Source organism: Ostrea edulis, chromosome 5 (assembly GCF_947568905.1).
Source record: "Ostrea edulis chromosome 5, xbOstEdul1.1, whole genome shotgun sequence".
Classification (NCBI taxonomy): Eukaryota; Metazoa; Mollusca; class Bivalvia; order Ostreida; family Ostreidae; genus Ostrea; species Ostrea edulis.
Window position 1 is genome coordinate 81,687,058 of NC_079168.1, and position 14,996 is coordinate 81,702,053.

The 14,996-nt window shown below is 36.4% G+C and overlaps 1 protein-coding gene across 1 annotated transcript in view; it reads left to right on the plus strand.

Annotated features, from left to right (window-relative positions):
• The window catches only part of LOC125650784 (TWiK family of potassium channels protein 7-like), a 29,695-nt gene extending 15,834 nt beyond the window's left edge, over positions 1-13,861 (plus strand). Inside the window, exons 2-3 of the mRNA XM_048879309.2 lie at positions 6,962-7,548; positions 12,088-13,861. Of these exons, the coding sequence (XP_048735266.1) occupies positions 7,137-7,548; positions 12,088-12,893 (1,218 nt within the window). The 5' untranslated portion in view covers positions 6,962-7,136 and the 3' untranslated portion in view covers positions 12,894-13,861. The remainder of the gene's footprint in view (positions 1-6,961; positions 7,549-12,087) is intronic.
• The last annotated feature ends 1,135 nt before the right edge of the window (positions 13,862-14,996 follow it).

The following is a 14,996-nucleotide window of genomic DNA, read 5'->3' on the forward strand; positions in this document are numbered from 1 at the left end:
CATGGCACGTAGATTGAACGAAAAGAATACAGAAATTGATAATTTGACAGAGAGGATTGCGAATTTTTCAACTAAACTAGGCAGATATGAAGGTGAAATCCTCAATGGAAATAACAGTTAAACAGTCCAGTACAATTTGAAGAGAAGTTTATTCTAACTCAAAACAAACTAGATGTACTTCTAATCGGAACTTTAAACGTCAAAGACATCAAAGAAGATAAACTGTCTGGGATAGTTTACAAAATGAAAACAACATTAGATGAAACTGAATTTATTTGGGAACATCGGGGTTCACCCTAGGTCCTTATATTGTACTAATTAACAAATTACTTAAAATCCATGCCACCTAATGAATAAGTAGATGTCATCTTATCCAAATGGCCTGTGACGAAGATCAATCATTGTTAGTGGTTTTACACCAAGAGGAGAAAATACTTAGTATAAGTCAAATGGCGGAATAGTGGCTGAAATACACTATGTTGATCACTGGAACATGTTATCCAGAGGAAATCCAAACCCCGGTATACTAGTCAAGGATAATGCCACTTGTTACAGGCCAAAACATATGAAGTGGAAGAACAATTCTGTGCTGGGAAGGTCCACAGAAACTTAGAATTCTACCACGGTTATTGCAAAGATCAGGGGAATGCCACTGTCATTATTCTGCGATATACTTTCATACGTTCTAACTGATTATGAAATATAATTGATATATCGTCGACTGACCAGTTTCGGTGACCTTGGTGACAAACCGCGATTTTTTCATAAATCACTTGGATTAAATAAATAAATAATACACCCACCCTTCAAGTAATTCCTTTACTTTCATCCAAAAATTCCAACTACATTGGCTTAAATTGAATATATTTTCGTAACAAAAAACATATCACTTTGTGCCCTAAAACGGTGACGTCACCTATTTCGGTGACCATTGTTAATATAGGCTCGCCAAGAGTTTGTAACTGTTAAAACGTATATACAGGAGGAATGTGCAGCTAAACGTCAATGAATAAAATAACATAATGTAGAATTCTAAACTTTTGATATACTTTATATCAATTTGAAGGTTTGCTTGAAAAAGTAATAAGTAAATGGGCTTATTTTTGGGGTGTCTGTGTTGATTTTTTGCGTCTGTGTTGATTTTCTGGTAGTTCATTTTCGGGGAAAAAAATTGAAGGCGTACTCTATATATGTTTGCAAACACTACGGCGAAATTGATGACGCAATCTATACCCGGAAACGACAACACTCACACGTAAACGAAAGGTCACCGATTCTGGTCAGTCACCGAAATAGAGCAGTCGACGATTTATCTCACTTGCATTTCGTGTTTTGCTAATACAACAAAGTCAATAGCTGAAAATTTAATTATGTAATTAATCAATATATGTTGAAAAACAAATTTATAAATGCTGAAGAATATTTGTCAATCAATATAAATCAATCATCTGCATTCTGAGATCTATACACATGTAAACAAACATGGCGATGCACGTAGACAAGTTGACGTATGTGTAGTTTTCTTGGACTGTGTATTCAAAGCAGTTGATATAATCCGTTAGCATCAAACGAAATACTTGAAATATATATTTTTCCAGAATATATCTAGTATATTCTACCATCTTACCTTTTTCGTAAGCAAAAAAATGTAGGCCTAGTACGTTTCTGAAACTCATGACGTCACAAAGTAACCTAATTGGTAGCTGTATTCATGAACGATCGGCTGTATATTTCTGAGTCGTAGTAGGTAGTAGTTACCCCATATAATGTTGTTGGCTATATACAGATAACCCACACTTTTAACAAAAGAAAGCACGCCAAACTATGGTACAAAATAGAAATAAAGTTCTTGTTTTTGTGGATGATGCAGGGTAATTCCGGAGGTAATCTGCAACACCCATAAAAACAAGAACTTTAGTTCCTAAGTAGACCGTACAACACCCATAAAAACAAGAACTTTAGTTCCTAAGTAGACCGTACAACACCCATAAAAACAAGAACTTTAGTTCCTAAGTAGACCGTACAACACCCATAAAAACAAGAACTTTAGTTCCTAAGTAGACCGTACAACACCCATAAAAACAAGAACTTTAGTTCCTAAGTAGACCGTACAACTCTGTGGATTTTGTCGACATCACAGATACTAGACCTTTTTAAAATTGTTACAATTTGGAGAAACAACATTTTATTTTCATAGATTGTTTAGTTTGATGTTTTAATAGTTGCTGCCTGATCAGAAGTTAAAATATGCCCTTGATCACTTTACAATTTATAGATTATTTGCACTTGACACGACATGAAACAGTAACTTAAATTATTTGTATTCCAAGAGCACAATCCCTGGGTGACAATTGTCAATAGTCCTTGAAATGGGCACTATGGCAAACAAGACAACTGCGAAATTTCTCTAAGAGGTTGCTGTCATATGCTACAGTGTATTTCAGATACAGGTGTTTTGTTTTAATTAAGCTTTGTGAACTTGTGCAAACGTAGAGCGTGTGCAGCAGTAGTAATTACGCGTAATCATATAGAAACGCCTGGGGACAACATTTCCAAGAGAATTGGCATTTTAAGAAGAATAGGGTATTTTATGTCAATTGATGCACTGTTGAAGATTTTTAATGCTATGATTTTTTCGTAATTTTACATATTGTACAAAATGGAGCAATCCAAGAAATGCTGAAAATGTAAATAAGATTTTCATATTACAAAACTGAGCTGCAAGGGTCATTCTTAACATCAGAGTTTACACAACTTGACTGATTGCCTCTATCAGACTATGTTGTCTAAAGAAAAGTCGCATGGATTAATGTCAGACTATTTAAATGGTACAAATATGCACTAAAAGTTAACCAGAGGCAAACAAGAAATTCTAATTCAAATGAACAGTTTCAGGTAGCAATATAAGTACATTTTTCAGAAACTCAATAAGGGTACTGTGTTTTAAAGGAAGTTATCTTAGAAATTATCATACTTTTTAATGTCATTTTGTACTTATTTCTTAAATTTACTTTATTTCTTTTAATCTGTGGTTTTACTAATACGAGTGCACATGTATGGTACATGTACATGCAGAACCATATTAAAAACTAGCATTGTTGCTAAATATATCATCCTGGATAAATAAAGGTTTATTATTACATAGTAATTTTTGTAATGTATTGTTTATTTATAGATTATTTGCATTTGACACAAGGTGAAACATTTTTTCCAGAAGCACAGTCCCTTGGTGTTACTTGTCAATAGTCCTTGAAATAGACACTGCACTATTTACATATACATTAGATAACATAGTACAATCCTGATACTTTTCAGGATTTTCTGTTGTGAATTCTAGTATTGTTTAGATATATAACGCAAATACGTACATACGATATAAATATCAATTTACATTTTAAATAGTTTTGCCTTTGATATCTGTATAAATTTTTAATGATTAGAATTTCCTTACGAGTACGCCGCAATTGTAAAAATTGCGCGAATGAATACAGAACTACTTGATAAATATATTTTATAACAGCCGGGAATTCAGATAGATGTGGAATTCATTTCTGAAGTATACAAGGCAATGATTGATTGATTGATTGATTGATGTTCTACGCCGTTTTTGGCAATATTTCAGCCATTTTACCAATTTTATGAGCATACTGTGAACATACTGAACTTTTAACATGTTTACAATATAGCACTGAATCATTAATACGCTAGAACATATACGATAGTATTTACACCTGTTTGTAAACAATTAAATAATTAAATTGTAAATAATCCTATATCATTCTAGAACACGAATCTTTAATCTTGAGTCTTGATACAAGAAAAAGATCTGAGTCAGTCTGAGTGTAGATGTGTTTGTGGAATGTAGGTGGTTTCATATCAAAACATTCAGACAAAACAAATGATCCAAGTTTCATTAACCTTATTTATATCCAAAGATGATTTAGTAGTTCTAAACACACCTTGGTCCTAATGACCCGGGCTCATTTTACACAGGAGACTTACAAATCAAAATAATAGGTACTTTGGAGGAGTAGAAATCCTTATCAAAAACATGAGATCCTATATTTTATGGTTTTTGTTTGGTTGGTTTTGTTTGGGGCTTGTGGGGGGTTCCCGCCTTTCAATGGTTAAACCTTCGCAAACTGTTTTATGGTTTTGATATTTATTTCTATACGTGTCGTTCATTATCTTCCGTGTGCGTCAACATATACCCAAGGACATACACTTGATATTCTGCACAACATTGACAGAGATATTGAAAATCTTAGCGATAAAAGAGTCATTATGTTTATGTGGCGAGTTCATTGCTAGAACTGCAATTTCAATGCTAGAACTGCAATTGTCGGTTGATTTCACTCATATGGAGACATCACCATTGCCGACGAAAGGCTGCAAAATTTAGGCCTATGCTCGGCGCTTACGGCTTTTGAGCAGGGAGGGATCTTTATCGTGCCACATCTGCTGTGACACAGGATGTCAGGTTTTGCGGTCTCATCCGAAGGACCGCCCCATTTAGTCGCCTCTTACAGCAAGCTAGAGGTACTGGGGACCTATTCTAACCCGGATCCCCACGGGTTAAAACTGCAATGGATTCAAACTTTATTAGTGATAATGATGATAAATTTTCAACAGTGATAAAACCATGCAACAAAGATACAGAAAAGACCAAAAACCTAGAACAGTGATACAACCATGCTACAAAAAAGAGGAAATAGTAAAATATTGTAGAAATTTTAATATATTGAAAAGCAATATATCGGCTGTATAAACTGTTGCCTCATTCAGAAGTCCTGTAAAGAAAATGAGCCTCAAAATGACAATTCAAGGACCTGTGTTACATTCAAAAATAACTTTGAAAGATAGCACTCTCCCGCTGATCAGAGAAAAAGCAGAACTATGAAATCAATTTTGCATTTCTGTTGATGCACTAAACATTGAACAGGGGAGATACTGTACAGGACCCCCTCGTTTGTTTGATTTATGCTCTCGGTGCACTCTGAAGGAGGCTGAAGAGGAACTTCATTTTGTACTAGATTGTCCAAAATATAACAACATGAAAGGTTACAATTAATGGACACTACATGTACATGTATATGAAAAATCAATTCAAACTTTTATTTCATAACACCTGCTGAGAAATTAATGGAGTTTTAATAATGAAAGAAAATGTGTTTTGTGTTTGCTATGAAATTTATTTTTGAAAACGTTAAAAACAACAATTTGGTATAATATAGAGCATATTATTATTGATATTGGACACAATGTAACTTGATTATCTGTTACACTGTACATGAATATTCATGACAATTTGAAATCCTCTTGTGATTTTACTTTGCATTGATGATTCCGACAGTTTCTTATTTTGTTCTGAACTAAGGTAGAAATAGACGCCTTCCGGGGTCTTTGATTGGTCAATAAACAATTGTAGAATTAAAAAAAAAAATTATTTCCCTTTAAGGGAGCGCCTCCTCCCCTCGCATCTTTCTAAGAAAGATCCCCTCCCCTCCTCTTTCTTACGTCATCTCTTTCGACATCTGTGCGGTAGTGGAACATGAATGTTTAAGAACTTATATCTCAGGAACAAAGGAAGTATGAATTCTCAAGTCTCTACTAATGACGTACATTTGAAATGTGCAAAAATCCATTTTGAAAAATATGCTTTTGGAAATACATGTATTTACATTCTAATATGTAAGAGGTAACTAAATGGTGCGGGCCTTCGGGTAAGACCGCATAAACCGAGGCCCGTGTCAAAGTAGGTGTGGCACGATAAAAATCCCTCCCTGCTCAGAGGCCGTAAGCGCCGAGCATAGGCCTAAATTTTGCAGCCCTTCACCGGCAATGGTGACGTCTCCATATGAGTGAAAGATTCTCGAGAGGGACGTTAAACACTAACAACCACCCAATCTAATATGCTTTTGTGATGGTTCATTGGATGATAGTTCGCAATGATAGCACAATGCCACATTAAAGAATAACTTTGACGTCATAATGGCAATTCGACGAAACATCCATACCTATTTCCTGGTTGTTCCGACTTGTTAACTGACAAGCACGGAGAGCCGTAGGGAATCGGAAATTTCAATGACACCTTTCAATAATATGTAAATGTGAGCGCCATTTTTTTGCATCTGTTGTGTTTATGAGACACGGACATGCGTTATATCTACCTGCCGCTGCGTATTACAACCATAATAGAGCTCAAAGTTAAAAAAAAAAACCTTTTAGAATTCTTATGCTTTTTGGTCAGTACATCTATTTATTTGCCAGTACATCTACTAATTTGTATACATCTCTATAAGATTCTGAGGTCATGTATCTGTCCCCCTTCTGTTTGCCTCCCTTGGAAATGAAGCTATCCTATATATATTACAATACAAGTAGATACCATGTTCCCCCGCAATTACCCAGCATCCCACTCGACCTTTAAATCGATGGCTTTAAAATGTTTATTGTTTTTACGCAACATATTCCTTTTATATGATTTATTCTCAAATTGCAAAACAAATATGTTTTGTTTCCTCTTCCCTTGATATATAAAAACATGAAAATAATCATTAGACATAATGTATCTTTTGATATAATTTTTATTCATAGCCAAAACAAAAACGGAATTAAAAAAATCGGCGGAACGTAAATCGGTCTGTCCAATGTTGTGGAGTGCATTGTTTGAGAAGTTGACTCCGCGTGTTTGATGATGTGAGATGCTTATGTCTTTATCTTTTATAACAATCCCATTCATGTGTCTACGGTTACTTGGGTATATACTTCAGAAGAAGCGTTAATCGGTGCGAGACAGAGATATTTCTAGTGTATTGACATCTCTCCACACAATCCCGGATCAATACGGTTCCAGCGCTGAATTGTTGGTTTGAATTATTCATACAAACGTTTCTACCTCTATGTAAAGTTTTGTTGAATCGATCTCTCTTTAAAATGAAAAAAAAATCTATCATTTCAGGTAGTCAATACGCCATTGTACCAGCCGCGCCATCTTGGTTTGGAAAAGAAGGCAAGGAGGATTTTCGATATCGAACACACAAAAAAATAATAATGTAACTAAATAACAGAATTAAGGCAAAAGTGGTTTTACTTCAAAAAAGTGGGATAAGACTTTTGAACACAAACACGAAGACATGGCAAAGAAAAAAGAAGGATGTTGTCGGAAATTCATGAAGTTTCTTTTCTCTCACGTGGGACTGTGCGTTCTGGTGGCGCTTTACTGTGTAGCAGGCGGATTCATATTCAGACACTTAGAGCAAAACAACGAACAGCAGATCTGCTACGATTCCAGGAACGAATATGTTCCCATGGAGAACAAGACTCTATCGCAGATGATAAGTGTAATGACGGAAAACGAAGGCAACTCAAACAAAGACGTCATGACGATCCAGCTCAAGAGCATCTTGGAGACCTTCCGAGACAACAGTATCGCCATTGGTTATGGAGGTGATTCCTGTGGGGACTACGGCAAGGAAGGGGGTCCTCCGTATAAATGGTCCTTCCCAGGAGCTCTCTACTTCTCTGTCACCGTCATATCAACCATAGGTGAGTTGAATTGCCACCATTTAACAGTCATAAATGAGGGATTTTGCGCCATTTGATCAGTTGTGATAGGTATGATACTGTTTTAACCAAAACCCAGATCTCATTATTTCTTCCTAAAGTCAACATTTCACGCTAACAGCGAATTAAATCAGTTAAACGTCATATGAACAAATGCGGGAACTCTTATAAGCGAAAAGGAAGCAATCAGCGGCAAAGCCTCGTCTTAAATGGTATACATGTATCTTAGAAACAACCAATGGCAAAATCACCTGTATAATGGTCCTTAAGTACATTAGTAACAACCAACATGAATACATCGCGTCAAATTAGTTGTAGATAACTTAGTAACAGATAACGGCAAAACTTCGCATCAAATTGTTCGTAGGTAACTTAGTAAAAACCAAAGGCAAAACCTCCGTCACCAACTGGTATGTGATCAACCAACTACAACAAAATCGGCATGTCATCCATCTGAAAGATTTCAAACCAATAGATATACTCGCGTTAGATTATTCTTGACTTGATATCATACCGACACATTGATAGGACATAAAGACTAAGATTCCAACAGATGATAGGACGCGATAATTAACATAACATTACATGATAGGACGCGAGGATTAACATCCAAAATGACAGGACGCGAGGATTAACATACTGTTACATGATATGACGCGAGGATTAACATACCGAAAATGATAGGACACGAGGATTAAGATATTGTTACATGATAGGACGCGAGGATTAACATCCAAAATGACAGGACGCGAGGATTAACATACTGTTACATGATATGACGCGAGGATTAACATACCGAAAATGATAGGACACGAGGATTAAGATATTGTTACATGATAGGACGCGAGGATTTACATCCAAAATGACAGGACGCGAGGATTAACATACTGTTACATGATATGACGCGAGGATTAACATACCGAAAATGACAGGACGCGAGGATTAACATAACGATATATAATAGGACGCGATGATTAATATACCGTTACATAATATGTCGATTAGATTTATCCCTGTGATTCGATATTTAGATATTTCGACGACGTTTTGTCCATTATTAATAATAACTTTCATTCATATGTCGATTCGATATATCCCTGTGATTCGACATTTAGATATTTCGACGACGTTTTGTCTATTAATAATAATAACTTTCATTCATATGTCGATTCGATATATTCCTGTGAGCTCGAAATAAAAGACAACACAGAGTCGTCCACTTCTGCTTCATACTTAAATATTTTATTGGAAGTAAATATTAACGGCAAACTGACAACTCAACTGTATGACAAACGGGATAATTTCAGCTTCTCCATCGTCAACTTCCGATATCTATATGTAGCAATATTCCATTATCACCTGCATATGGTGTTTATATCTCTCAACCGATTCGATACGCAAGAGCTTGTTCTGCGTATGGTCAGTTTTTAAATCGAGGCAAGCTACTGACAAACAAGTTGAAGATACAGGGGTTTTAACAGTCTCGATTGAAGTCAGCATTTCGCAAATTCTATGGTCTTTATAGCAATCTAGTTGGTCAATACAACCTACGTATCACTGGGTCAAATGCTGTCTGACGTGTTTCATATCGATTGTTAGGCCGTTCTTGGCACACTGATTTTGACTACGGATAATTCCGTTTACCTGATAAGGATATAGGGCTCACGGCGGGTGTGGCCGGTCGACAGGGGATGCTTACTCTCCAAGGCACCTGATCCCACCTCTGGTGTGTCCAGGGGTCCGTGTTTGCCCAACTATCTATTTTGTACTGCTTATAGGAGTTATAAGATTGATCACTGTTTGTTATTTTCACCTTTCATGATAGGATTCTAGGATTAACATATCGAAAATGACAGGACGCGAGGATTAAGATACCGTTACATGATAGGACGCGAGGATTAACATACTGTTACATGATAGGACGCGAGGATTAACATACTGTTACATGATAGGACGCGAGGATTAAGATACCGTTACATGATAGGACGCGAGGATTAACATACTGTTACATGATAGGACGCGAGGATTAACATACCGATACATGAAGGACGCGAGGACTTTCCATTAAGCTGACATAAGGAATTGCCAAATTCACATCTCATCAAGCATAAGCAAATTAATCCTATGTAAAATACATGTCGGTAAGCAGGCAGCCAACAACAAGTCTACATGTTAAATCGTCTATCAGGAAGTTATCGACCATTGACAAGTCCTTACGTCAAATCTGCCTTCGGTAAGTTATCAATTGAATGTAAGTCGTTACGTCAAACTATACATCGGTATGTTATCAATTAAATGCAAGTGGTTACAGCAAGTTCTCGCGTTAAGTCACCGTTAGGTAAGTTAGACGTCCCTTTAGATGTACTCTGGGTTTAGTCAGTTGTCATTGTAGGTCTGCTTGATAGTATATTCTTCGTGCTACGTAACAAATCCAATTCTTTATTTCTAGACTCAAACACATTTTGATCAAGTGAGAGACGTGTCTTGTTACCAGCTTGTTCATTTTTATAAATATCATAAAAGTTATGATTTGGAAGGTGGGGCTTCGATATAATGGTCAAACTTAACATATCGAGTCGCAAAGGGTTGGATAAACATACTAATAGCTACTTTAAACAGTGGATTGCATGCATTTGGGTTCTCTCTCTCTCTCTCTCTCTCTCTCTCTCTCTCTCTCTCTCTCTACCTCTCTCTCTCTCTCATGCCATATGTCCTTGGTTATCTATCATTTTTGTATCGCAAGTGACGAGGTATTTCATTACAAAATACATACGAATAATTTTTTAATCAAACAAACTGCATGTAATTAACATCCATCTAATACATATTCATATGATTAGCATTATACATATTCATAAAATTAACATAATATATAAATATTCATATGATTAGCATAATATTTATATATATTATTCATAAGATTGACATACTACATATAATGTTACATATCAGAGGCGGATTTCAAAAATTATCAAAAAGGGGGATGGGAATCATGCAGCCCGACTTAGTATCTTTTCCGCCCGAAAGTGGAAGGATTGAAAAGGTCAAAATGACAAAAAATTACCATTTTGTGTTTCAAATATTCAACCAAAGTGCAACCCCGTATCCCCGTCTAGATCCGCCACTGTATATTTATATGTAATACATGTACAATGTATACATATGATTAGTATTTGCATATATTGTACATATTCTGGAATATGATATGCACTTAGATCTGTGGACTTGTAAGTGAATTTGAAGAATTTTTTACATCCTATTGATCGCCCTGTCATGCTTGGGTTGGTACATGATTGTGTTTATTGTTCTGGGAGAAGAGACACAAGAAAAATCTATATACGGCTATATATTGAAATATTTTTACTACTTAAAAATTGATTTTTAAAACAAAGGCAGTACAGAAATTCCGTCGTTGCGATTAAAGATTAAAGTATCGATCATGCAAACAATTTCATACCCGCATTCATCTCATCAACAGTAATTCATTTGATATTTTCAACACTTTTCTAATTAGATGTTTCATTTTTTTTTCAATCGTGTTCATTGTCAGATACAGACATTTTGTGAATATCAATAAGGATACACTTCGAATGTATGATATTTCTTATTCTTAGTAGCTCAAACATAATTGAAGTTGTAAGGTAATGAGGTTGTAACTACTGCAATATGACACATTTATACACGAATACGTTTCTTTTAATTTGATGAAAATCTTCAAATTAAAAGAAACGTATTCGTGTATAAATGTGTCATATTGCAGTAGTTACAACCTCATTACCTTACAACTTAACTACCTTAGAATATTAGATAATAGAAATATTTCTTTCTTTAATCAATAATAATGATACGGTAGTGCACATTTATGCCCCCATCGATTTGGCCAGACATTTTTTTTTTATCCTATCATGTCGTTAGCTGTGATCATATACTTTCTCATTAATCGATTAATGAATGCAAATATTACATCAAGTAATTGCCGACATTAATGCAAAATCACTCCACATGTTTGGTACCACATCATATGAACACCCCCCTAAGATTTTAGGAGCTTTGAGAATCTCGCATATAGTCATACACATTCGGTTTACAAAGAAGTTCTGATTCTAAAACTTGTTTCAGGAGACAATTTACATAACATTGCTCATTCAACCCAACTTTACAAAACGATCAATAAAAAAACGTTAATGACGATTTTATAAGTCCATCCTTTTAATCTGAATTAAAAAGCATCGTCTGTTTACGCCAGAAAGCACTTGCAAGTTGCCGTCAAAACGAATGTCGTCATTTGTTCAGCAGGAACCGCTGTTGTATTGCTACTTATCTTTGGGAAAACATCTAAAGTACGCGTTGCACCGGATATCATTACGTTTTTACGTTATTATTGACGCTGCTGATAAGAAAAAGGCTAGTTCAAAATTGTCCTCAATGTTAGCAACAAGTCAAAAGAAGAATTCATTTTTCTCAATCATCCAAAATTCACTAGTCGATTAATATTATCGTTTAAAACCTTTTCATTTTTAGGTTATGGACATATCGCACCCAAGACATTCTGGGGCCGGTTGGTATGCATCGCTTACGCCATGTTGGGCATTCCTCTGATGTTACTCTGTTTGGCAAACATCGGCGAAGTGCTGGCGGACATATTCAGATTTATATACGCCAAGATATGCTGCTGTGGCTGCTGCCGAAAGAAGGACAAAACCAAGGTCGTGCAGATCAAACCCGTGGCCCAGGAACCGAACTGGAACAGCGACAAATCCAAAATCATCACGGCGGCCCCTCCTATGGGGACCAGTGAATTCAGCAAGATCCCGCCAAAGACTCCAGACAGCATGAAAGGAAACGACACCGGCAAGCCAGTCAAAATCATCCCGCTGGACATCAAATCCTTCAAAACGCAACAAGAACTCGCCAACCGATCTCAGCAAGTCCGAGGAGAACCAATGATTATGGACGACGACAGCGATGATGAAGACGATGATTTGGACGAGAAGAAGATAACAGTTCCTTTGACCGTCACGATGATTGTCATCGCGGGATACATTCTGGGCGGCGCCATGTTGTTTGGTCTTTGGGAGACTTGGGATGAACTTCAGTCTGCGTATTTCTGCTTCATCACGCTCAGTACCATTGGGTTTGGTGATGTTGTTCCGGGAACTGATTTCGACAACCCCCAGCAGACAGCACAGCTCATTCTTGGCGCCATTTACGTGCTCTTTGGAATGGCCATTCTTTCTATGTGCTTTTCGTTGATGCAAGATGAAATTATAGCTAAATGCAAGTGGGTTGGACAAAAATTGGGAATTGTTGATAAGGACGAAGACTAGTGTCATATCTGATGATATCCATTTGCTGGCTGTACCTGGATAAAACTGCTGATCCAGAAAACTCTGGAGTTTTCTAGAAATTCTCTTTCTTTTGAATTCTACATGATACTGTTTGGTCCCCAAATTTCGTGCCTTTTTCGGAACGAGAAAAGATGTAAAACAAAAATTGTTAAATTAGCCCTGGGATACCGTACAAAGGCAACCGGATTGCCTGCCTGTTTATAGAGATTTCCAGAGTGTAACTTGAGATACAGACATTGGAAAGGGTTGGAATAGTAATAGAGTTGATGCATTTAATCTATTTATTTCAAATTTTAGAGCTTGAATTTTATTTGAGTGTTGATGTACATATTTCATCGGTATTGCTTCATTGTTTGGATTTGATGGTCATAAACATGAATGCTCTATTTATTTTCTATGCCGGCTTTCTATATTATTCCCATTGCAACTGTGTTAAGTCGGTAGGCAGTGTTTCATTTTGTGATGGCAATGTTTATAGAGTGCCCCCTAGATTGATGCAGTTTTGTAATATTTTTATAACTATTAAGCTGTTGTACGCTTTCAAGGTCATGGCAGACGCTTTCGAGGCCATGTGGGTGTGGTTACTGCTTACTTACTTAAATACTTAAAGAGGGCCCTTGAAAGCGTTCAACCAACGAGGAGAAATATCATCCAAACAAGGTATTGCTGGGCCTCGATATATCCGTCCACGTTTCCACTACTACTCACAGAAAGTCACACTTAATTTTATGTATATATGATATACATGTATATACTTTTTTTTGCAAATTTGTCTATTTACCTACATATTGTAGTACCCCCTCCCCCCGAATTGTAGGGTCTGTGTTTACAAAGATCTCAAAACGAGTCTATTACTTATCTCCTACTTATTTTGCAAAAAATCTCTATTTTCTTACAATGTTGTCTGTGATATTAATGTTACGATCAATAAATTAAGTTTCAACGTCTCCGTGTCTCTGTTGTCTATATCCATGCAGTTAGAAAAATACCCCACGCGACGGTAAAGTGCCCGTATAGCCTGATAGACATACCCCACGCGACGGCAAAGTGCCCGTATAGCCTGATAGACATACCCCACGCGACGGCAAAGTGCCCGTATAGCCTGATAGACATACCCCACGCGACGGCAAAGTGCCCGTATAGCCTGATAGACATACCCCACGCGACGGCAAAGTGCCCGTATAGCCTGATAGACATACCCCACGCGACGGCAAAGTGCCCGTATAGCCTGATAGAATATGTGTCGTGAATCAAACAGGGCGAACCAAGTTGGATATTAAAGAACCTTTTCAATTCATATCTTTAATCGAGTAGAGGAAACATGGTCCGCCGCTGGGTACAATTTGCAGGAACTCCTATATCTCATGAATGGAAAACGGTTGTCTAACAATCCTCAGTATGCACAACAATGGCATTGTTCATATGCCCTTTCGGCCATTTCGATGAGTGATATAGGTACATTTTACAAGTTCACGGACCGCTAGAATTAACTACGTATTTTGTGCCTACGAACTGCTAGGATTCGATATATACAGTGTACATTTTATAATCTACAGACTGCTAGGATTCGCTATATATAGGGTACATTTTATCGTTGACTGACCAGTTTCGGTTACCTTGGTGATAAACCGCGATTTTCTCATAAATCACTTGGATTAAATAAATAAACAATACACCTACCTTTAAAGTAATTAAATTCCTTTACTTTCATCCAAAAATTCCAATTTCATTGGCATGTTAATTGAATATATTTTCGTAACAAAAAACATGTCAATTTGTGGTCCTAAAACGATGACCATTGTTAATATAGGTTTGCCAAAAGTTTGTAACTGTTAAAACGTATATATACAGGAGGAATGTGCAACTAAACGTCAATGAATAAAATAACATAGTGTAGAATTCTAGACTTTTGGTATACTTTATATCAATTTGAAGGTTTGCTTAAAAAAGTAATAAATGGGCTTATTTTTGGGGTGCTCGTGTTGATTTTTTGCATACTCTCCTTCTAGTAGTTCATTTTCGGAAAAAAATTGAAGATGTACTCTATATATGTTTGAAAACACTACGGCGAAATTGATGACG